At 37.6% G+C, this 24,789-nt stretch overlaps 1 protein-coding gene across 2 annotated transcripts; it reads right to left on the bottom strand.

The window, feature by feature from the left end:
- Positions 1-5,818: 5,818 nt before the first annotated feature.
- kras (v-Ki-ras2 Kirsten rat sarcoma viral oncogene homolog) lies at positions 5,819-20,130 on the bottom strand. Of its 2 annotated transcripts, XM_032584577.1 has the most exons (6): positions 19,820-20,130; positions 15,786-15,903; positions 14,920-15,098; positions 13,331-13,490; positions 10,933-11,057; positions 5,819-7,866 (listed from the first exon to the last, which is right to left on the bottom strand). In XM_032584577.1, exons 2-5 carry the CDS (start codon positions 15,894-15,896, stop codon positions 10,938-10,940), a joined length of 570 nt encoding a protein of 189 aa, XP_032440468.1. In that variant the 5' UTR covers positions 15,897-15,903; positions 19,820-20,130; the 3' UTR covers positions 5,819-7,866; positions 10,933-10,937. The 2 variants fall into 2 exon arrangements, with proteins under 2 accessions (XP_032440468.1, XP_032440475.1); XM_032584584.1 differs by lacking the exon at positions 10,933-11,057 and having other exon boundaries at positions 19,820-20,126.
- Between the last annotated feature and the right edge of the window lie 4,659 nt (positions 20,131-24,789).

The following is a 24,789-nucleotide window of genomic DNA, read 5'->3' as shown; positions in this document are numbered from 1 at the left end:
AAGAAGCAGCATGAGGGCTTTCAGAGTGGCACGAAGCTGTAGGCAACACAATTCATCACCGCCCCATGAATATTCATCCGGCTCTCTGTTTTCCTCCAGGGGCAAGCGAAAACAAGACTGTATTAAGTCCCTCCAATGTGTTGTGGTTTTGAAGATACCTAAACCTTCTGGCCTCTCATTACCAGACTGCGCTCTTGCTGCCCCACGCTCAGCTGCCTGCCAGGGAGGGAAGCCACACTTCATTAAAGTAAAAAGGAAATTCTCTTGTTCAGTACACTAACAAGGCAGAGGTGAGGCGGTCTGATAATTGTGAATTGGCTCTTCTGCGCATGCTTAGAATTAGTGATGATGAATGAGCTGTCTTCACACAGTTTTGGACAAGGCTGCTCTTCCAACCAGATTTGGGAACACTTGCTTCGTGTCTTCCCACCACCAACTTTCTCCCCGTCAGCTGCCCACAGCTCCAGCAGTTTCTTGAGCATCTTTTTGGTTGCTTTATCGGACTTGCAGGCTTCTAAGTGCTGTCCCCAGATTACAGTTTAGGAAGAGGGTACTTGACTGACAGGCCTTGGCCCTGACGGTCCCTTGGGGGAATGGGAGGGGGATTTGTGATGGCTGCACTGACTCGTACTTCTCTTACAATTTTCTCCAGGCAGGTTTCAGACTGTCAGGCTGAGAGAAAGCTCTCTCTGCATAATTCATTAGATCTCCTCTCTTTTTCACTCTTGGCTGCTGTGTGGCAGGCACCGGAGCTCCATTGTTTTGAAAGACAGAGTAATGGAGCTTGTCACAATACGTTAACGTAGTTTATTGTTCACAGCAACAGTTTGGAAACAAATTAACTGCCAATGAAACAAGCTGCACAAATGGCCTATTGAAACAAAGCAGCTCAAAACGCTGTTTTTTTTTAAATTTATTTATAGGAAAAGGATTCATTAAAGATGATTTGAGCAGCGAAGGCGACAAACATTGCTCATAAAAATCTGAAAATAAAGTATACATGCACTCAGCATGAGCATGACTGTCATATTACCTGTGAGCCTTTAATGAGGCATTTGAAATAGTTTTTTTTCCTGGAGAGAAGAGTCAGGCAACAATCAACTTTAACGAATTCAAAGTCAAGAATTAGGGAAACAAGTCTGAATCCACACATGGTCAAAACTAACCTGGCCGTTGCTTTCCTGCGCTTTTCTGCTCAATTCAAACCTTGCTTCATAGTCTGGACTTTCTCCTATTCACTTGGATTGCCTCCTGTGTTGATCACAATTCCAAATATTGAATTAATATCAGCAGCCATGTCATTTGGCTCGGCATTTCTCTCTTTGCAGTGGGGGATGGGTTTTTTTAACGGCACAGACAATTTCCATAAGCTTTATAGAATCAAACTGGTGCATTACAGACATCACGGGCAAATGTTAGTGATTGGGTAAAATTTAAACCTTCGACAGAGTCCTCAACTTCAGGAAGTAATTGTTTCTCAATGTTCTCAATGTTCATGATATGCTAGCAGCATATCATGAACATTATTTGAAGTTTTGTTTATTCATTTTAGATATTTAAAGAGTCTTCCAGTTCCAGTGTTAAATGTTCATTAGAATTTACAGTTTATTGGTCTTTGAGAATGAGGATTTGCATTATTATGTCATTACCATTATGTTACTTGAAAATTGACTCAAGAGAACAATATTATTGATTATCGCAATAACTTCTGGAACAATTTATCATCCAGCAAAATTTGTTATTGTGACGGGCGTAGAATCTAACCATGCCAAAGTTTCAAACACCTAACCCAAACTGTCAATCTCACAATCTCATAATTGGTGAATAAGAAGCCAGGAACCACTGAGGCCTATTTCATAGGCTTGAAATATGTATTTCTGGCCATCTGGTCAGACGGATGGACAATTCATCATTCCACCCGCAAATGCGTCATTAAAAGTCCAAATTTAATTTGAGATTCAATCCCAATATGAGTGTATGTAAACTTTTCAGACATTGTGGCAACAGAGGCTGCCTCCTCAGAACACTGTTTTGAAGCTAATTACCGCAGCAGTGCCTGCTGTCCTTTTGAAGCTTGTATACTGTCTATTGTCATGATCTGGCTGGCATTTTACTTCTTGAGAGTCTGCTGTGGAAAACATCTCATCTGTGATGCTACATGACATCTCCCTTTACAAAATATGACTAAACAAGCACATCTCTCTGCATACAATCCTGCAGGTTGAAGCCAGAGGGCAAATACTGTCACTGTGGTGGTAAATAAGGATAAGACTTTTTAAGAAAATATGCCTGCACAGTGTCATGTTGACCTCTATAAAAACCCTGCATCTAAAGGCTTTGGTATGTCCAGAAGCATGCTGCCAAGTTGTGATGTTTTTCTTCCAAAAATGTTTTTGTTGGGTGGATTTTCAACATGAGACACAAATACTGTGGCTGAAAAGGAAAGGGGAAAAAAACCTTCTTATCTATGCTTCAGTTCAGATATGTTAACTTTATTTGCACTGCTCATTTGATTTTTATAAATGCTTCTTAGGAATAACCTTGTTGATCAATCCTGTTTTCATTGACAGAGAGCTCACAATGCAAGCAATGTGCAAACTTCATTTTCTTTTATAAGGGAAAAAAACTTGCTATGTGAACCAAACAGGCCTTAGGGAAACTCCTACAAATATGCAAAAAGCAGAAGTTAGGATTTACACATTAATTTGAGAGCCAACTGAATTTCTTTCAAGTTTATTGTCTTCTATTAGCATTCTCACCCAACAGGAAGGAAACAAAAAATTCATAGCTTCTCCTTTGGAGTCATGAGTTAACCATGCCAACTGAATTAAACACATTCAGAGTTTGTTTGTTGCGTTAATTTAAAACTAAACATGAATAAATGAACTTGGGAAGTTTTGCATACTTGATTTAAAGTCGTTCCAAATCAGACATTTTAATGATGACCCTGAGTAGCCCTTTGATGTGCCTGATAAAAAAAATCCAAAGAAACAATCCTTTTAATAGCATCTTCAAACAATATATCTGCTGTCTTTGATGATTTCTTGTCCATCAGCATATAAAAAAATACGCGTTTCTGCAAATTGTAAAATCACACTTTGCTTTTAATAGGGATAACATTTGACAAACATGTCGCCCCTAAGTGTGGATGTTTTTCATCTTATCAGAGTTTGGAGTAAGAACTCAGTTTGTTCCATGTAATGAAAAGAAGCCTAATTAGTCACAATGCAAATCAAAAGTTTTCATACACCTTGAACATTTTTTTACATTTTGAGATGTTACAGCCACACTCTTCAATGTATTTCATTGGGATTTAACACAAAGAAGCATTTCAATGGAGCTGAATGGATGGCCTGATGGTAGATTAGCCTCAGTCACTGTAGTCTCTAAAAGGTTTTCCTTCAATTATTTCCCTGTATTCAATTTCCCATCCAGTTTGTTTGGCGTATCTGTCTCTGACGAATACAGCATGATGCTGCTTCCAACTTTTTCACTTCACAAATACCCGTAGTACTTTGGGTTGACCTGTCACACAAAATCCCAGTAAAATGCGTTAACTTTGTAATGTGACAAAGTTTAAAATATTTTAAGGAATATGAAAACTTTGGTAGAGAGCTTTAGAACCAAAACCTTCAATCTGTGGTGTTTGTTTCTTGCTGTGCAAACTGTGTTTATAAATATCAAAATAATTAATTTACTGCAATTCATGCTGTCATCATGTCATACTGGCTTTATCAGCCCCTCTGGTGGAAAAATATCCATGGTATTACGGGAATAAAACCTGCTGAAAACTCAGATAGGAACAACGAGACCATATAAACTAAATCAAAAGAGGATTTAGAAGAGCAGACAGAGGAGACAACCGGGCGAAGCAGAACTGCACTGTGTTCCACTAAAGAGTTCAGACTGTGAGTCTGCAACCACCCTGTGATGACTCTTAATGACTTTGACAAAAAAATATTTATTTTATTCCATATCTGAACTGAATTCTCACAAAAGGGTAAAACTAATGGTACGAGGGGTGCCTCTTTTTATTTTTTATGAAAAATGTAAAAGGGTCTCTGCAGTTTGGACAAATCTAGAAATATGGGGAGTGTGAAAAAATGTGTTTTCAGATTTTTTTTTCTGTCCAGTTCTCCAAATGTTTTGCTCATCTGTCCATTCATCAACCCTACAAGTTCTACTTCCAAAACCTTCCCTCTGTATAAATTTGCCACAAATTTACAGGCATCTTCTGTGGTCTTCTAATAGAATTAAGGTCAAGTAAGTTTTGTTGCTGTAGACAAATTTTATTCAGCAGAAATGAGAGTCTAAATGGTTGTATGGATTACAAAGGTTCTTGCTCTGGACTAACACTGAAGAGCTCTTTTTTAATTTTACAACACTAATTCAATAAAATTATCTTTGTTGCTATTTTTAATTTAACACATTCAAATGCAGTAGAAACTTCAAAGCAACTTTGCAATCAGAACATTAGATTATTTCTACCAAAACCCACTCAGCTACTTTCTGTACATGCTTAACCCTTGCAGAGTACTGGGGGTTATCTTCAGGGGTCAACAGGCGAGGCCATCGGACAGGTCGCCAATCTATCAGAGACCACGTTACCGTGTGACACTCGTGCATGAACACGTTGATAGCCAAGGACAGTGTAGAAGGGCCAAACCAAACACATGTACTGTACATGGTTTTGGACTGTGGGATATGTGTTGAGGAAAATAAAGGCATTTATTGGGAGAACATATACAGGAGGGCTGGGATTTTAACCCTGGAACTTCATGCAACTATTTTCACTATAGAATAAAAAATGAGGAAGAGGGAAAAAACTGAACCTTTAGCATATTTCTTGTGCTATGACAAGTTCACAAGCCTTTCACCCAACAAACATATGTAGCAGGGGGTGAAGAAAATGTAAACTTCAAAAAGTGAAAACTAGCTGACTTTGAAAGACTGTGGTCTAAATGGTAACAGAGTAGTTAAACAGCACCACCTGCTGGGAAATGTAGATATGAACCTAGGAAGAAATTAGAGCATAACTCAACCTGATAAAATATTTTTTGCCATTTGTGTTTGATAGAAAAGGCAACAACAAATTAGCAATTAACACTCTGACCTCTACATTGGCCATCTATGTCCACTTTGCTTGTTTTTTGTTAGTTTGTTTAACCATTTTAGCTGCTACAGTAAACTTTGGATGTAATTTCCCAGTCTGGGCTTGTTCTGGATGAATACTTTCTTTTTGTTTGAAAAATGATATGCAAATATTAATATAAATATATAGCATCATGTCATCTGGTAAGCATTTAACAACCTACAAATAAGTGTGATCATCTTTGACCAGCTTTTCTGTCTCTTTACAAAGAATATATACTACAAATGTTTAATTGAAATTGGTATGAAAACAATGACACTCACTTAAGATGTTAATGTTCTAAAAAAAAAATCCATTCTGTTAAAGGGAAAAAATATTTTAGTCTGTGACAATTGCATTTTGGGAATGAACAGATTTCTAACATTTATTCCAACTAACTATTCCAGCATCAACTTTCCAGAGTTCTGTCTTCACTGTATATTAATTTTAAAATAAATACTAAATTGATGTTTCTACAGAGGGCAGGCTTTAACTATGAAGTCTGGAAAAACTAAAGATTGGGAGGATGGAAGAATGCAAGTAGTGAAAAGAGTAGAGAAAAACAGAGGTAAGAAAGGAAGCACAAAACAGACAGAAAACATAGGCAGCCATTTTGCCCCTGAACAAACTGAATGGATGGTAGCTGTGAACAAAATAAGAGGTTTAAAAACAAAAGAAGAAGCTTGGTTTCTGTTTACTTTGTTCTTTATTACACATTAAATAGGAGTGGTAAGATTCATGGCAAAAAAAGAGACCTTTTTGAGATCAGATCACCACCCTACATCACCCCACAACAGGTATACTGTAAAGTGGTCATTCATTCCACTCTGCAGACCTGGACCCAGACACACTCTCCTGTCACAAACACAGAGCGGAGCATAACTCCATTAAAGCAACATTCATTAAAGACACACCAAACGAAACGAAGCACAATTTACAAAACATGAAACCTTTTCGGTATCACAACTATACAAAGGATATTAAAATACGATCCAGGTATAAATGATACATTTCAGAAATCAGCTGTTGGCACACAATAAAAGGAGGATCATCTCAAACATTACAGTAAAACTAAATTTAAAACGTATCCTTATTATTAGGAGGATCTCATTAAAATTGCATCAGGTATTTATCAACTTCATGGAAGAAAAAACAGGAGGTAATAATATAGCAGGGTCAAAATTCATTAATCCCAAATGCAAAATCCCAATTTTCTGTGACATAAGCATTTCACCCCTAAAACTAATTTGTGCATTTCTTAGGTACAACTTAGGACAAAATAAGTGTCTGAACGTAGCACCTAAGGTAATGATAAAGGCAAATAAAAACACTCAGTCTGTAGATACGATGACAAAGGTGACACGGGCTGACCTGAGAGAAACTAGGATTAATTGTTTGGATTAACTCCCGACATTTATGTCTAAAAACCTATTTCATGGCAATTTGTGCCTCATTTTAAAAACATCCATTCCAATTATAGAGAGGTGGCCAATTTCAAACACCTCCACACTGTTACTCCTTAAAGTGTTAACAACCTCCGGGACTCCGAACAGAGTCAAATTTTCCTTGCAGCTTTCAAAAAAAGTTTCTATTCTGCTACAAAACAAATTACTTTTTACATCTTAGCAAACAGTTAAAATGTAAAGTCTTCAGCTGGGAGGATGAAGACGGTTTACAAGTAGAAATGAATTTTTTTTTTTTTTGTAAGGATCTTATTAAACAAGGCCTAAAACTCTGCAACATAAAACACAGCATTGGGTAAAAATCATTGATCTTTTAAATCTTTCATTTAAAAAAAAGATTCTTCCAACAAAAGATATTACTGAACGTTCTTTATTAAAAACCTGAAAATTAGAGTCTGAGTTCCTCAATGCATCAACCAGAGGCAGTTTGTAATCCCCATGTCATTAAGGACACAAAGCATGCAAGGGAAAAAACAACACATTTTCTCATTTAGGCATGAAATCACTCCCCACACAATACAAAGCAATGACAATTTTCAAATTAATTAATTAATGGCTAACTAGGGTATTAGACACTTGGGGCGGGGGGGAAAGATTAGAAGTCTGCATGCATACTTATCAGTGACAAAACTAAGGGGTAGGAACAGGTAAAAGATGGGGAAATTCCACAGTGGCTGGGACATTTGGACCTTACTGGGCTCAGTATTGGTCTTTTCTCCGATACAGTTTATCTACACAAACGGGATGAATTCTCATTCTTTGGCATCCCATACAACCAAAGGTGGTGGCATTTCAGTAAAAACAACTGAGTCATAAAAGATAATTTGTCAAATATAATTGGTAATACAGTTTTCTCCTGGTTGGGTAACAATGTGAAAAATCCAACATAATTGCTATATTTTCAAAAAGAGACAGAGAGAGAAAAAAATCTGGCTCATCTGGTTCTTACAGGTCAGCATCTGGCACTACACTGGAAATGAAGCTTATTGATGTCCGAATGGAAGAATCAAGTAGGGGTTAGTATTTATTAAGGAAGGTTCGAACAAAAAAAGGCTAATAATTTAGTGTAATGTACAAAATGTTATTACTTTGAGCTGTTCAACATTGTTGTTTTGTTTTTGTTTTAGTCTGTCTTGAAAAAGGGAGGGTAGTTATTCACATGAGTATACACTTTGTCTTGGACTTCTTTTTCTTCTTTTTGCCCTCCTTGCTCATCTTCTCCTTATGCTTTCGGATTTCTCGGACTAATGTGTAAAAGGCATCATCGACGCCCTGGAAAGAAAAAACAAAACAATTGGTCATTCTTAGAAAAAGTTACAAAATTAAGAGTGAGATACTGAACCTTGCAAATGTATGCACACACCTTAAGCTTTTTCACATGTTTACACAACAACCACAAACTTAGGTTTATTGAAACACCAGAAGATGGAACAAATATGTTGAGTGGAAAGTAAATGACAAATGATGTTAACATTTACTTTATCAACAAATAACTTGGAAAGTTTTTTGCAGATTGAGCTTTGGCTGCTGTTGAAGCTGCAGGTTATTTAGATAATTTATCTAGCAGCTTTGCTTATCTAGTCTCCTGTCTTCTTTGTAAAATAGGTCAAGCTCAGTCAAATAGACAGAGGACACCAAGAACATCTATAGCATCTTATCACAGATTCTCAATTAGATTCATGGCTGGACTTTCATTGGGCCATTCTGGCAGAAAAATATGGCATGATCCAAAGCTGCCTCATCCTGCTGGAAGGTGAACCTCTGCCCTTATCTCAAGTCCTTTGCTGCCTCTCGCAGGTTTTTGTTCACTATTTTCCTAGATCTAGCTCAAATCCGCTTACCTATTTATGCTAAAGAAGAGTGACCCCACAGCATGATGCTGCCACCAACACGTTTCATTTTAAAGTGACGTGTTCAGGATATAATGGAGTGTCAGTTTTCCACCACACAGTATTTTCCAGTCCAGGCTAAAAAGTTTCTTTATGGTCTAATCTGATCATAGCACCTCCTCCCACTTGCTTATAGCAAACTGCAATACAGACTTGTTCTGGTCTTATTGCCACCCTTCCATAAAGTCCAGTTTGCAGACTGCACCGCTGGTAGTTGTGGTGCAGACAGATTTCTCTTCCAGAGTTACAAAAGACCTCATAACTACTTCTCCATTTTCACATGAATTGAACATTGTTCTGAGAGCTTTGGATACTTTGTAACCCAACTCTTAACATCTCCACGACTTTCTTCCAGTTATTGTTAGAAGTTAGTATTTCTTCCACAGGTTTGCTGCATCCCCATTACATGGCTTGTGGGAAACTGCAAACAAAAGTCTTGGCTTTCTTCTTGCTACTCTTCAGTGACTAAATGATTTGTAAAGTGGACAAACGATAGCTGTCATGTCAGCAGATCCTCCCACCTGAACTGTGGATCTTTGCAGCTTCTCCAGAGTTACCATGGGCTCTTATACTTCATCAGAACTGTCAAAATTGGCTCTCGTTGATGTAGTAGCGTGACAAACGTTGCCTCATTTTGTTAGAGTCATCCGCCTCCCCTTCTCAACAAAGACCTGGTCAAACCATTTCGACAGAACTCTGTGAGAAGTTTGTTGCAGAAGTGAGCTCGGACAGCAATGTTGATATTTTGTGGGGATTTGGGGTGTGATGTGTACTGAACGGTGTCCCCAAATGGTCTGCACTGTGTGTGTGAATATGAACATCCCAAAAACATGCGACTGCATGTTGAATGTTCGGCTTCGGAAGTGTGGGAGAGCCTTAATGCTCTCCATGAGCCCGTCAGCTGGGCTAAGTAACCAGGTCTTTGTAGGTTTAACAAACGTGTGGATTTGTTTTGGCCAATAACTTAAAATACATTTGAGGTTGTTGTTGTAATCTGACCACATGTGAAAAGACTTAGGGGATATGAATACATCTGCTAGGCAACGCTAATGTTGCAAAAAAAATAGGCTGAAATACAACCATCTCTGGTGGCACCATCAGCAGCACAAACAGTAGCTGCAGTCACAGCAGCTAATTTTCCTCTGTCAGATCACAAGTGATTAGTTTAATAACTCGATGGAACACGTTTTTCTTTCTATATTACAAACAATCTTTCTAGCTTCCATCAGACCAGTTGGTATTTAATTTGGTAACAGTTGAAACAGCTCATCAACTTTAAGCCCCTCATGTCTGAACTTAATGGGGGCAAGCAGGTTTAACCCAATGAGTTCAGTTCTCAGCTTTCCTTCTCAATTACAGAGGTGAAAATAGGCTTTTGTTAATGCAGCTAGTGTCTGCTGATGCCATAGTATCACAAGTGTGAGTACAGAACAGATGGTGCACTAAATGTGACCATCTCCAAAAAAAACAAAACAAAAACAAACAGGTTGGGTGAAGGGATTTAAAAAACAGAAGGACAATTACAAACCTATTAAAATAAAAAAGAGGGGCTCTTATCTGTGAGAGACACATTCTTTGGTGATAACAGATCTGACAGTTTATTGCGTCACATCAAGCATTTCAGCATGATTTAGTCCCACATTGACAATAACGTCCTTACCAACCAGCCCAAACTGCTTTGCTCATTCCCATTTGGACACTTTCACACTGGATGTTCACCATGACCATTTTCAGAAGGCTTTTTCACACAATCAAACTGTCGTCAATTTGACTTGATTATGGAAACAGAATTTTACAAATGCACCTTCATGAGGAAAGGAAGATGCAAGAATAAACTGTTAAGACTAGTTTAGATTAGGGATGCACAATATATCTACTTTGATATCGGTATCGGACGATGTTTGTCACGTTTTAACAGCAATATTTATTTCCAATACATTCGCATTGGTGTTTTAGGAGGGAAGCAAGCTGGCCATGTGGAGGTGATGCAGGAATGTAGGATGTTTCTCTGAATTAATCTCAGCTGTGTGATTGTGTCAAGATGTTGAAAGGGTAGGAAAAACAACTACACTTTTTCCATACAGATGGAGAGAGAAACAGTGATAGCGGTTGATGGAATTAATCGGCCACACCAGACCAAATTTTCATACTGGTACATCCCTAGTTTGAAAAGCACCCCAGCTGGAGTGATTCATTCAAAGCTGTACAGACTTAATAAATTAACTCAGTGTGAAAATGTCCTTGGATAAAAATCACCTACAATGCAAACAAACACTAAAGGAAGAGGAAATCAGCCGCTTCAGCCTCCTGTTAGAGCGTCACCACAACCCTTACAGAAACCAGCAGCTAAAGCTTTGAGAACACATGAAGCGTCACCGTCCACCGATTCCTCCGTGGGTCCCCCACTAACACAGACAAAGCTGGTTTGTGCGCGGCTGCGTACACTTACCCCTCTCACATCACAACACACTTTTTAAACTTGACACACTTCGGAGTCTTTTCTTCCTTGCTGATCTTATTGAGGCGGTACAGCCTGATCTCCCGTACCAGAGTGTAAAAGGCATCTTCCACTCTCTGCAGTACAAGACACAACTTTCCTCAATGCAGAGGAAGGCAGGGCAACAATACCGTATGGATGCACGTGTTACAGACTACAGACACAAGTGAGTGAAACAAACATTTTGGTCCACTTCATATTCTGCTTGTGGAATCGTTTGTTTTGCCAATCACTTTTTGATTATGAATAATTTGCTCTCTGCAGGCTCGAACAGCAGTGATTATTTCAAACAAAATTATTTTTATTCAAAATATTTATATTCTGATTAGAATCAAACAAACATTGATTCCACTTTATGATTCTGGCTTCTTAAAGTGCCAGAATCATAATAGAAGAAGAGATTCACTGATTGCTGTTATATAATGCAAAAAGATTACATAACTTAAAGATTTCAAATGACTTTAAACTCAAATATACACTTCAAAGAAATAAAAGACTTTCTAAACTAGCATTTCAACTTTTGAATATTCATTTACAGTTTTCTGTTAAATCATAGCTAGTAATTGTTTGTAAGTATCTTACCACTCACCAGTCAAGCTGAAACTAGCCTAATTCATCTGCGCAATCAGTGCATCCCTTCTTTATAGTCCTGATAAGTGATCTTTGGTGCTAAAGAGGTGATGGATTGAGACACACAGATCACAGTCTACTCCGGACAATTTAAATGTGTATTATATTTTTATGCAGTTTTTCTAGTTTCCAAGCCTGTAGTAGCAGAAATAATGATTCCAGTGTAAAACCAGTACGTTTACTTTTCAGAGAAATTCCACAGGAAAAGAAACAACTATGCAACGAATAAGGACTGGCTACTGGCCATATTGTAAAGAGCTATCAAACACTGAGAGTTGCTAAAGCAGGCTTAGCAACTCTCAGTTGCTAAGCCTGTTAGATGTCTAACATCTACACAGATGTTAGACATCTGTTTGCAGGATCAGAATGATTTAAACACTTTTGATTGTCATTAAAGTTAATACATAAATATGTTTTTCACCCAATAACTTATTTACATAACCTACTTAAGTAAGTAAAACTTTGTAATCTAATAATGATGAAGAGGCTTGTTTTAATTTTGAATTTAATGAGCTGAAACTATCACTAATTCTCTTTAGGAGCAGAATTATTTTACTTATTTACAGAGAGGCAAAAATGCCTGGCAAATTTCTTCATGAAGACATTTTTGATAAATTTTCTCTCAATGAAATGACATTTGAAATTCTCATCAGAAATTATGCAAGGATAGATAAAGCCTAAAATTGAGGTGATTACATTTTGGACATTTTAAGACCCTGCAGAAATGCCTTAGATATTGTCCCTCTTTTACAGATATCAAGACTACAGGAGGAGAATGGAGCATTTAAAGGAAGAGAGATCCTAATTGCTGGTTACAAAATTGCAAAATGCTTTTTGGAAGTTTTTCATGAAACCGATCAAGAGGACATCTTTAGCAGCAGTCCTAGTTTGGCACTGGAATCTTTTTTAGTCTCATAAAATGTGTGAATGCATTAGCAGTTTATTCTCTTTTGTGCAAAGCATGATATTTTATCCAGAAAAATCAAATGACATCACCTAAAACTTCACAAATTCCTTGTGAAAGGTACAGTATCTGGTCAGACAGAAACACCGTGTGGACAAAAATTACCGACACATACAGGCAGAGATAGGTGACCAAAGCTGCAAGGAATTATTCACTGCGACATTAATTTCCCCCCACCAGAAGGAACCATGATTCAGGTTGGGTCAGAGGCCAAGAAAAATGTGTTTATAGATCACTCCATCAGCCAGTCAGTTTCCTAAGGCCATGCTCACAGCACACACAGCCTGGACAGCAAATCTTCCAACACCCAGTCACAGTGACCAGTAAGCAGAATCATTAACCCGCCACGTAATTACTGACAGTTTGTCCTTTCATGCAGACACCTTGACACAAATTAACTGATTTGCTGATTAATTATTACTGGGGGCCCTTTGCAGGTGGTCCTAATGACAATATAATTCACATATCCATGACAAAGTGGCATGCAATAATCACATTATTACCCATAAATTAAAAAAAAATTCAATTAACCAAAAAGGATTTAATGAGGCTCGAAACATTAACTGGTAAATTTCCCAGCAACATTATTACAAAAAGACCATTAGAGACAGAGGAAGTGACACAGATCAACACCACCACAGTCGCATTTCTCTCCAGAGTTATCTAACATTTTAAAGGACGTCTGATAAGATTCTGATAGTTTATTCAATTTTACATCAAAGTCAATCCTAAAGAAGTCCTGGGAGGGACACTTACCTGCCGTGTTTTGGCTGAGGTCTCAATAAAGGGAATGTCGTAGCTGCGTGCTAAGTCCTGAGCCTGCTTCGTATCCACCGTTCGGGAAGGGAGGTCACACTTGTTGCCCACCAGCACCATGGGGACGTCCTCAGAGTCCTTCACCCGCTTGATCTGTTCTCTGGACAAACACACAAGAAACAATTTTAAGTTTTAGGGCTTATTAAATAATACACTGACAAGGCCACAACTGCTCTCTAGCAAGAAGAAAAGAAGAAAATGTGTCACCACCACTAATAGCATCTAATAGCACCACAATTTTAGCATCTTTAGAAAGATGCTAAAATTAGTGGTGGTAATTTTAGCATCACCACCACCAATTTTAGCATTTTTCTTAAGCAGAGTTTAAACACAAGACACCTCAAATGTGAGTTTAGTAAATATTGCATCCATCAAATTGCAATATTGCACTCATCGATACTAGAATGGTAATTGCAATTTTATACATTTTGCAGCTCTACTTTTTCAAATTAAAGTAAGCTTGTACTCAAAACCAGTAGTTTTGTAATAAAGAAAATGAAACAGTTTCTTTCATTAGAGAAATCAGGCGATTGTGTTTATTTGATGATAACATAAGTTGAAATAAATCCACGCCTTCCAGCACACCTCCCTTTCATCTGTCATTATGTTGCTTCCAACTCTGTGACTTTCATGTTGGGCACCGTCATTTTTGCCAGGCTGTGTATTTACTGCAACGAGACTGAATGAGGCAGGCTGACCACATTATGGCCTAAAAAGTGTGAAATCATGACAGTTACAATTAACCAGAATTTAAAAAGTTTAAAAATTTTATATGATCTTACTGCCAGAAAATGCCAGAAAAATGCATGAGAGTTTTCTTCAGGCACATGGAACAGACTAAACCAGCTCTGCACACTGCTGGCCAATCTAGCTATAGTTATGGTTAGCTAAAAAAAAAAAGAAAAAAAAAAAGCTAATGCACTCTCTCCTTGCCAACAAAATAGATACTTTTTAACTGTTTTTATCGGCAGTAGTTTAAAAAAACTACCTCTTTACATTAAAAAAAAGGAAAACAGTCCCATCATTTATGTTGCATGCAATGATGTTGCGATGACAACAATTTTGCTAGATTGTGTGTCCATAGTTAACATATGTTACGGTATATTTTACTATGTCTTTGGACGCAAAAACTTGCAATTCAGCCTGATCGGTCACATGGAGTGTCAGCTACATGGATGAATTTATAAAGCATTACAAGAATTAATAAGTCATGGTGCAATATATTATTTACTACATCAACAGCATCTTCTCTTCGACTGGGGAAATTATTGATTTACAATTTTCAACAAGTAGAGACGAAGAACTGATGGAGTCTGATTGTTAAAAGGAGGACAGACTCTCTCAGACATTTCTGACAGCAGATTGTTGATTCTTTAATTGTCTTTTCCACAACTTTCATAATTTTATCCAAAAGCTTCCACAAGGACATATAGATTTGCTTAAATTTTTAATACTTTGGCTGATAGAGCAGTGATTTCACACCACGTCCAGAGTCCACAGCGCACAGCCCATCTGGTCTCCCAACTCACCTATAGTGGTGAATGTCTTCAAAGGACTTGGTGTTGTTGATGGCAAAAACACAGAGGAATCCCTCCCCTGTCCTCATGTACTGATCCCTCATGGCGCTGTACTCCTCCTGACCTGCAGTGTCCAGGATGTCCAGCAGACACGTCTCTCCATCGATAACCACCTGCTTTCTGTAGGAGTCCTGAAAGTGGGACAAGTAAGAAAACCCAGAAACTTATTAGAACTCCGGAATCATGAGACAGCAGCATTAGGTGGGTGTGATTTTACAATAAAAAACAAAGACTGTACTTGAAAAACTATATTAATGACTGGTGACAGTTTCTAATCTATTTGTTCTTTATTAAGGCCCATCTCTAAATGCATTACTGCACTGTATTTTCTGGAAGAGCTCAAATTACAACAATGTCCCAGGCACCGTCACAGTACTCCCGTTGTTCATCGCACCAATGGCCGCATTCAGACGGTAGCACCAGAAATAATTACCAACTGCTCCCGTGACAAGCAATACCCTCAGATGCTATCTTGTATCTAAGTAATCTATAGGCGCGCTCCAACCTGCCACGACACATCAATAATTGACTGAAAGCATGACAGGAGAGTTCACACAAGAAAGGTTGGCACTCGGGAAAACTGGGCAGGCAGCCAGACATGGAAAGTCATTATAAACCTGTTTAGTGTCCTTCAGAGCTGAAAACCTGTTGAGCCTGTTGCGGACTCCTGGTTTTTTTAGGTTTCTCCTTGTTTTGCACCCATCTATTCCTGATATGTATGCAAAGCCACTTGGATAGTTAGGAACTTGACTAAATGTGCTTTTGCAAAAAAAAAAAAAAAAAAAAATGTAAATACATCTTTGGTTTTTATACTTTACCTCGATGGTCGGGTCATATTCATCCACAAAATGATTCTGGATGAGCTGGATCGTAAGCGCGCTCTTGCCGACACCACCAGCTCCCACCACAACCAGCTTATATTCTGTCATGATTTACCTGGGAAGAAAAAACAAAGCATTTATTTAATCATTTTTATACAAAGACAGACAGGACGATACTCTCATTCCGTTGCAATTTATTGTTTTTGTCTAAGTGTGTGTTATGTCTGTGAGGTCGAGACTGAAGGTATGAGTGGAGAGAAAAGGGAGAAAAACATTGCTGAATCACTGGAAATTTAGATTCCACTTCACTACATTTTGAATCTTTATTTTAGTATTTAACAACTAAGGAATATTTTTAAATTATACACTTCTACAAATTAAATCTTCCAGATATTTTAATGTGTTTTTAAGAACATTAAAGACATGTGAATGTTTTTCACAAACCATGAAACAAAAATGTTGAGGGAGGTCTTCCATTTCAACACAGCAATAAAAGGCTATTTCACAATTATTTTTTTTTTTTTACATCAGGAGAAACTTACAGCTGAATAATCCAAAATTTAATATCACTGACTTTTTTAAAACACCAACAGTTTTGATAAGCAATTCTTCCATTTCACTAAGCAAAAAAAAAAATTTCAAATCTTCAACTGAAGCTAGAGGAAGTAAGTTGGGTCTAGTTTAAAATCAGGACATTTGAGATTAAAGTAGCTTTTTATTTTATTTGTTCATAACTAAAAAAAAATAAAACAAAAACATAACAAAATAAGAGGTTAAGCAGTGATTTAAAAGAAAATGCAGATCATAGCAAACAAAAACTTACGAGAAAAAATATGAAGACTTCAGTTCAAAAATACAATTAACATACATCATTTGCACATGCATTCAAATCCTAATCCAGGACCTAATTCAGTCCAGCTTTTAAGACCACAAAGGCTCAATAGCAGAGACTAACCCCAGGCAGAAATCTATGACATTACATTAAAGCTCTAAAATTGACAAGCGACTGGGAAACTCTCTGCTGTCTGGCTGCTTTGTGGAGCAACATCCATCAATAGAGGCAGATGGCCTTTACAGAAGTTACAGTGTAAACTGCAGAAAGTCGACAGCCTGCAGTCAGAGTTGAACTCAAGTAAATGTTATAGCCCTGATTAAACAGGCAAACGTTAAAAAACACTAAATGGTTTGGTAGATGTGTGATATGCATATTTTTTTTCTCTGTAAAGCCTATCAGCAGCATGTTTGACATTTAAACTTATGATTAGTGACATAAGGTACAAGCTTATCTGGGACAAATCAGAATGCACTGTTGGCAATGCAACAAAACACTGCAAGGATATTCATCTGACACAGGCTTGGTATGACTTCATGAACATTGTCACCTTTCATCTTTACACCTGATCAAAGTGGAGAGTAAAAGACAGATAGCAGAGGCATCAATTCAACAACAAATGAATGTAAAAGGCCAATAAGGGTGTTGGTCATTCAACCTATTGTAGTTTTTTAAATTGTTTGATTCACTTTTTTGGTACAAAAAAGAGCCGTTGGCAGACTCTTGTAATTCTTGTAACTCTTGTCAAGTCATCGTGAACTAACAGTAACATCTACTAGAAGGATGTTACTTGGCGTAATGCGGGTTTGACCAGAGGTCAAGCAGGTCCAAAAACAATAAAAAAGAGTGTAAAGTAAAAAAAAAATTACATTTTATACATTTATCTGTATAACTGATTGAAATACTTAATGAAAAGCATATGTATTAACACACTATACTTTAATGAGTGTATGCCCTCCAAATAGTTTGTTTACAGCTAAAACGTCAAATAGGTTATTTGACTCAGCCAATTGAGAATTCACTGTAGCACTTCATTACAATAAAATGTTTTTACTTTTGTTTACTGTAAGAATCAAAACAGAAAAATATCCTTATTACACTTTCATTTATTGTAGGGATACATATTGAGAGGGTTCATGATGTAAAAAAAAAAGTTTGCTTTTTAAAATACTTTTTTATCTAGACTCCTATATATTCTATATGTGCACTGCTCTGATTGTCACCATGTTCTGCGTTACATTTGCTGTAGTTAAAAAAAACATGAGTTATCACCTGTAATTGTGAAAAACATTTAAGGGTCATATCTTGAAGTGGCAGAGATTACAAAGAAATATTCCCAGTCATCATAAAACAAACATCAGGTATTACCATTTTAGCATGGAAACATTAGGAAAAAAATGGAATTAAAACACCACAACACAAATATTGACATTCCAAGGATAAAAAAAAAAGAAATGCACTGATAAACAATGGAAGCACAATCGGAGGAAATGGTAATATGGGACATAGATTTGGCAAATAAACTGACCTAGACTCAGTAATGATAGTAATGGTAATACAGTAAGGTTACTCACTGTGTTACATGTTTATCTGCCTAAAACAACAGAAGAATTGATTAGGAGTTCATTTAAAATGGAAAGTAAGTTTCTGAAGACTGCCAATTAGGGGTGTGACATCATAAAGTAGCTGCAGACCCATCCTGTAATGTCAGTCTTACGAGTTAAAGTCCTTTAAATGAGATGTCAGAGAACATGCCAAAGTATAACCACAGTTTTCTAACCACAGCTAAATAGTGCATGAAAGCAAGACCAAGTTAAAGTTTATTTATATAGCACATTTACAAAAACCTCAGCTGACCAAAGTGCTTCGCAACAATCACATCATTTCTCTAAATGATTAAACAAAAAATAAAACTGAGTTTTAAAAATAAAGACTATCATAACATTGGCAAAAAATATAAAAAAATAATATGAATAAAACTAAGAGACACTTAATTTCAGCTGCAGTGACTTCCCAAAAACAAATAAATTATGTGCCAATATCTGCAGTCTGGACTTAAACTGACCTACTGACTGAGATAACACAGCCCCTCCCCAACCTGTTATTCCACACTGCCAGTCAGCTGAAAGCTAGTGCATTTGTTGCTCTCTTTAAAAAAAAAAAAAAAGGACAAATATTTAAAGAGTCATCAGAAACAGGGTTAGTAATAGTATGGAAACTAAAGAAGCACTAGGCATCATTCTTATTAAGCTTATGCTGTTTTAAAAATACAGCTAGCAAATTATTAGCAACATGCCTGTTACAGGCAGCTGACAGCAAACTGACTACCTGAACCTAATGATCAGTTAATGTATGCTAGGTACTCAAACTACTGATAAATCTGAGTGTGTATATATACCAAATTTGTCGTTTAAGTCGATGTATTATAAACAATACATAAATGTAAAGGCAGTAATCATGTTACCTTGGCAGCATTGTGAATATTTGTAGTTTTGCTGATTGAAAAATTCACCAACTGGACAATGTCATAGCTTTTCAAGTCTTTGTATAGAGGCATTTTACTAAGTTATTACATTGTGGGACTCTCATACAGAGCCCATAATGCAGCAGCTGCTCGCCCAAAACACTGAAAAAATACTCACACAGCCTGATCATGTTTATCCGAATAAACATAATCTTGTTTTAAAACGACCTGTTAAATATGGGAACAGAATTTTTCAGTAAAAGCCCTGTGTGGGGTCCAGGTAGACTTTGAGACCTTTTGAAAGTCGACAGGAATTTGATTTAAATCCTGCGCTGACTGCCTGCCTACTAGTTAGCCTAGCACAGGAACTCGCTTAAACACTTGAAAGTTAGCTAACCCCGGTTGTTTATGTACATTATCCTGGTGTGTTTCGAGTAAGAAAGTCGTTGAAGACTTTTGCCTGTTTAATGTGGTCGGACACAGTTAATATCATTCATTCAAAGAGGAAAGGAAGCCGCCATTGAGAGGCTAGCTAGGTCTGCAATGCAGGGCCAAGCGGTAGGTTAACAATTGGGCGTAGTTTGGGCTAAAAATTTAAATAGTTTTACTACAACGTCGCAATTGGCTGTTTTAATGACACGTACACCACCCAACACGTATTTGTGAAAAAAATAAAATAAAATAAAACAAAGAATAAAAATGCCTCCACACTAAACTATCTTCTCCGTTTGTTACCTTTTAGAGAGTGGAGTTCCGCGTCTGAAGTAGCGACCAAAGAAGTCAAGCAGATAATCCTCCCGTTTCACTCGATCTCCGCATTTCCTACTTCTGCTTCTCACCAAAACCCCCGCATTCCAGTCGGTTCAACGTCGTATCGGAAAGCAAGCGGGACCATGCAGACAAAAAACAATTAAAAAAAAGAAAGAGTGGAGGAATCAATCGATTGAACTTTCCATCTGATCCAGCGTCCCTTCGGCCTAGCTGCTGCTGCTGCTGCTGCTGCTGCTCAGGCTGGCCCGAGTTACGAGAATATGGGCGGATACCAAGCAGGGCGCACTTTACCCAGAAATCATAGCAGGGAGATTTTTAACCGGTCTGGGGCAAATCGGTCAACCGTCTCTGTAGCAAAATGTGACCCACAATGCGCTCTGCTTTGTCACCTCTGTATGTACATTGCTGTCACAAGCTCAACAAATGTGCTACTGTATTTTATTTAAACAAATTATGCTTAATGTTTCCATTTTTTTTCTCTATAACAGCGAAATCAAAACCAAATGCAGTTTTCACTTTTGTATTTTAATACCCACATAGAATAATGTGAATATATAGAGCAGTCTGCTGTAGTTTCATGCCCTTTAGGACTCTCACTACTGCTGTTCCTGCTGCTGCTGCAGCGTCAACAAAGCCTAGGGGGCGACTCCAGTATATATAGGTTCTAAATATAACTGGAATGTGCTGGAGGAACGTCATTCCCAAGCAAGGAAGTGATTTGCCAATTCCTTGTCAGTTTCCCTACGTATTCACTGGGGCTGCTGCTGCGCAATACTTATGCATGACTAAATGTGACGCTTGTGACAAAGCCCAGACAACTAATCCACGTTTTAGTGATGCTTTCAAACGTAAAAAAAAAAAAAAAAAAAAGACAACAACAAAAAAAAAAAACACTAGAAGGACATCGGGCTAAATAATTTTTGAAAATTGTTGTTTGTGATGTTTTTATGACATTTCTTTTCCCCATCCTTAGCAAACTTTTAAGGACTCATCTTAAGCTATACTTTTTGCAAGTATAGCTTTCAAAAAGCACTATCAATCCAAATTTTATTAACAGCCTTTGTACCGTAATTGTAAAAAAAATTAAAAGAAAACACAAAATACACAATTCGGAATAAAACATAAATACATAAAATAGCTAAAATGTTATTTTCGGTTTCCTCCTAACAGAGTGTAGAAGACGACTGAAAGTCAATTAATAAACACTTATTAATGTCCTTCCCAATGTGCCCAATTTGCTACACTAACCGTTTCTGACCACTAGTAGGCGATATTTATCAATCTCAGAATTTCGGTCCACAATAAATCAGTAGTGGATGGCAATAACACCAGAGACAAAACCTGCCAATATAAACATGCTAAATACATTAATTAGAACCATCCATTAGAAATAGGCAGTTAAGAGGCAGTTTATTTCTTCCACCACAGTCTCACACCATTCTGACCAGTTTCCCTGTACTTGCTGAGGAAAGACATCCCCATAGCATTAGCATTGTTTCAAAGAGAAGATGTTCAGTGTTAATCTGAACAAGCCGAAAAGGGCTGTGAGGACTGAGTCAGTAAAAACTAGATCTATCCATCATCTATACCAGCTTACATTTGCAGGATCATGAGGGGACAGGTGCTTATCTCCAGTGGTAATTTGGCAGGACGTGGGGTAAACTCTGGACACACAGCACAAACATATCCACAGCTCGGGATTAGAGAGACCAGTTAGCCTAACAGTACAGGTCCTTCTCAAAATATTAGCATATTGTGATAAAGTTCATTATTTCCCATATTGTAATGATAAAAATTGAACATTCATATATTTTAGATTCATTGCACACTAACTGAAATATTTCAGGTCTTTTATTGTCTTAATACGGATGATTTTGGCATACAGCTCGTGAAGACCCAAAATTCCTATCTCACAAAATTAGCATATTTCATCCGACCAATAAAAGAAAAGTGTTTTTAATACAAAAAAAGTCAACCTTCAAATATGTACAGTTATGCACTCAATACTTGGTCGGGAATCCTTTTGCAGAAAAGACTGCTTCAGTGCGGCGTGGCATGGAGGCAATCAGCCTGTGGCACTGCTGAGGTGTTATGGAGGCCCAGGATGCTTCGATAGCAGCCTTTAGCTCATCCAGAGTGTTGGGTCTTGCGTCTCTCAACTTTCTCTTCACAATAGCCCACAGATTCTCTATGGGGTTCAGGTCAGGAGAGTTGGCAGGCCAATTGAGCACAGTGATACCATGGTCAGTAAACCATTTACCAGTGATTTTGGCACTGTGAGCAGGTGCCAGGTCGTGCTGAAAAATGAAATCTTCATCTCCATAAAGCTTTTCAGCAGATGGAAGCATGAAGTGCTCCAAAATCTCCTGATAGATAGCTGCATTGACACTGCCCTTGATAAAATACAGTGGACCAACACCAGCAGCTGACATGGCACCCCAGACCATCACTGACTGTGGGTACTTGACACTGGACTTCTGGCATTTTGGCATTTCCTTCTCCCCAGTCTTCCTCCAGACTCTGGCACCTTGATTTCTGAATGACATGCAAAATTTGCTTTCATTCCGCAAAAAGTACTTTGGACCACTGAGCAACAGTCCAATGCTGCTTCTCTGTAGCCCAGGTCAGGCGCCTATGCCGCTGTTTCTGGTTCAAAAGTGGCTTGACCTGGGGAATGCGGCACCTGTAGCCCATTTCCTGCACACGCCTGTGCACGGTGGCTCTGGATGTTTCTACTCCAGACTCAGTCCACTGCTTCCGCAGGTCCCCCAAGGTCTGGAATCGGCCCTTCTCCACAATCTTCCTCAGGGTCCGGTCACCTCTTCTCATTGTGCAGCGTTTTCTGCCACACTTTTTCCTTCCCACAGACTTCCCACTGAGGTGCCTTGATACAGCACTCTGGGAACAGCCTATTCGTTCAGAAATAACTTTGTGTCATACCCTCTTGCTTGAGGGTGTCAATGATGGCCTTCTGGACAGCAGTCAGGTCGGCAGTCTTTCCCATGATTGGGGTTTTGAGTGATGAACCAGGCTGGGAGTTTTAAAGGCCTCAGGAATCTTTTGCAGGTGTTTAGAGTTCATTCGTTGCTTCAGATGATTAGGTTCATAGCTCGTTTAGAGACCCCTTTCATGATATGCTAATTTTGTGAGATAGGAATTTTGGGTTTTCATGAGCTGTATGCCAAAATCATCCGTATTAAGATAATAAAAGACCTGAAATATTTCAGTTAGTGTGCAATGAATCTAAAATATATGAATGTTCAATTTTTATCATTACATTATGGAAAATAATGAACTTTATCACAATATGCTAATATTTTGAGAAGGACCTGTATATGCAAACTTCACCCAGAAAGACCCAGCACTGGGATTTAAACACAGGACCTTCTTGCTGCAAAGCAACAATGCAATTGCTCCACCATGCAGCTCTCAGCAAGAGATGTAGCTACAAAAGCTTAAAACAATTACATAGAGACTTTATGTGACTTCCTTACAGCAGACAAGAGGCACTGAATGTTTAAATGGCATATTGGGATTTTATATTTATTGGTCTACATCATTCAACATTTTTATTAGATATGGTCACAACATAAAAGGAATAAACCGGATACAATTAAAATCAATACCAATAAAAACATGGTTGTATAGAGCCAGAATTAAACCTCAAATCCAATCTCTCTCCCCAAGGCAAAAAAAAAAGTATTTCCTACAGACAGATTCCAAATTTGACAAGAAAATGATGATGAATTGATTTTTAAAAAGCAGACCTCTTCTAGGCTCAGTGTCTGCACACCTCATGGTGGGAAAACTACAGTGAATCTGCTAGCATTAACAATGGCTGCATGTTTCACTTAGAGTGACTCACCACTAAAGCACTGTAATTGAAAAAGCCATCATTAACATTATTACTTGCCATTGTGCACCTCAAATATGGAAAAAGTAAATTGTTTCCTTTCATGGAGGTTTTCTGAGTCATGAGAAATGGTGGTTATTATAGTAATTGCCTCACTTTATGCAAGAAGATAAAATAAGAGGAACCTCAAAGCTTTACTGTGTAAGTGACGTCTGAAAAAAGTGTTTCCAATTATGTGAGGCTTAACAGGTAAGAACACTTGTTGGATCTTGTACACCCTAAATTGTGCTTTTGTTTTACATTTATTAGAAGATAAAAATATTTTCTGTCACAAGATGGCAGTAAGTTGCTGTTTGTTAGGCAGACCACTACAGGAGCACTTTCCTGTCATCAGCTTCTACAACTCTTTGAAAAACCCTGAATATTAGTAGGAACAAAATGTAATTTTTATTTATTTATTTTTACAAGAACTTTTATTACATTTCAAATACATCCAATGAGTATGAGACTTCTAATTGTCAATGTGTATTTACGACTGAAATGTTCCGTATGAAATTAAAAGTTGAAACAAAAGTCTAAATAAAGCTTTAGCCTTTATATTTTTCTTTTACATTTAAAGCTATCTTCTTTTATACCAAAACATACTAAATGACATATTCAATTTCTTTTCAAAGACAATTACTTCTAAAGAGATGAATTGTTTCCTGGTTTGTCTAAGATAAGATAAGAGAAGAACTGATTATTTGGGTATACAAAAAACAAGAACAAGACTTGCTGAAGTTCGAGACAAACATCAAAACACAAAATAAAGGAAATTTAAATGTAGCACTCTTGGTGCCAGACATGCAGATCTGACTGTTTTAGAAACTGGTGCTCCATTGGGATTTTCAGGCAGGCACAAGTTACCATCACCAGGGTTAACAGTGAATGATCAAAAAAAAAAAGAAAAAGAAAAGAAACTAATCACTTTTCAGCAGCTGCTTGGATGAAAATGCTTTACTGATGTTGGAGAAGAATAAATGAGCAAACTGATATCAGGTGATGGAGAGATAACAGTAGATCAAATAGCCACTTGTTTTAA

The sequence above is a fragment of the Xiphophorus hellerii genome, chromosome 2, assembly GCF_003331165.1.
Source record: "Xiphophorus hellerii strain 12219 chromosome 2, Xiphophorus_hellerii-4.1, whole genome shotgun sequence".
Classification (NCBI taxonomy): Eukaryota; Metazoa; Chordata; class Actinopteri; order Cyprinodontiformes; family Poeciliidae; genus Xiphophorus; species Xiphophorus hellerii.
The sequence above is the reverse complement of the archived record's forward strand: the minus strand, read 5'-3'. Positions and strand labels throughout refer to the sequence as shown.

What these genes read in the sequence shown, in the direction of transcription:
- kras (XM_032584577.1), bottom strand. Translation starts at nt 15,896, where the DNA reads ATGACAGAATATAAGCTGGTTGTGGTGGGAGCTGGTGGTGTCGGCAAG. An exon ending in AATATGACCCGACCATCGAG is followed by an intron (nt 15,099 to 15,785) that starts GTAAAGTATAAA and finishes TCCCACTTTCAG; the next exon opens with GACTCCTACAGAAAGCAGGT. An exon ending in CCTCAGCCAAAACACGGCAG is followed by an intron (nt 11,058 to 13,330) that starts GTAAGTGTCCCT and finishes CTTGTACTGCAG; the next exon opens with AGAGTGGAAGATGCCTTTTA.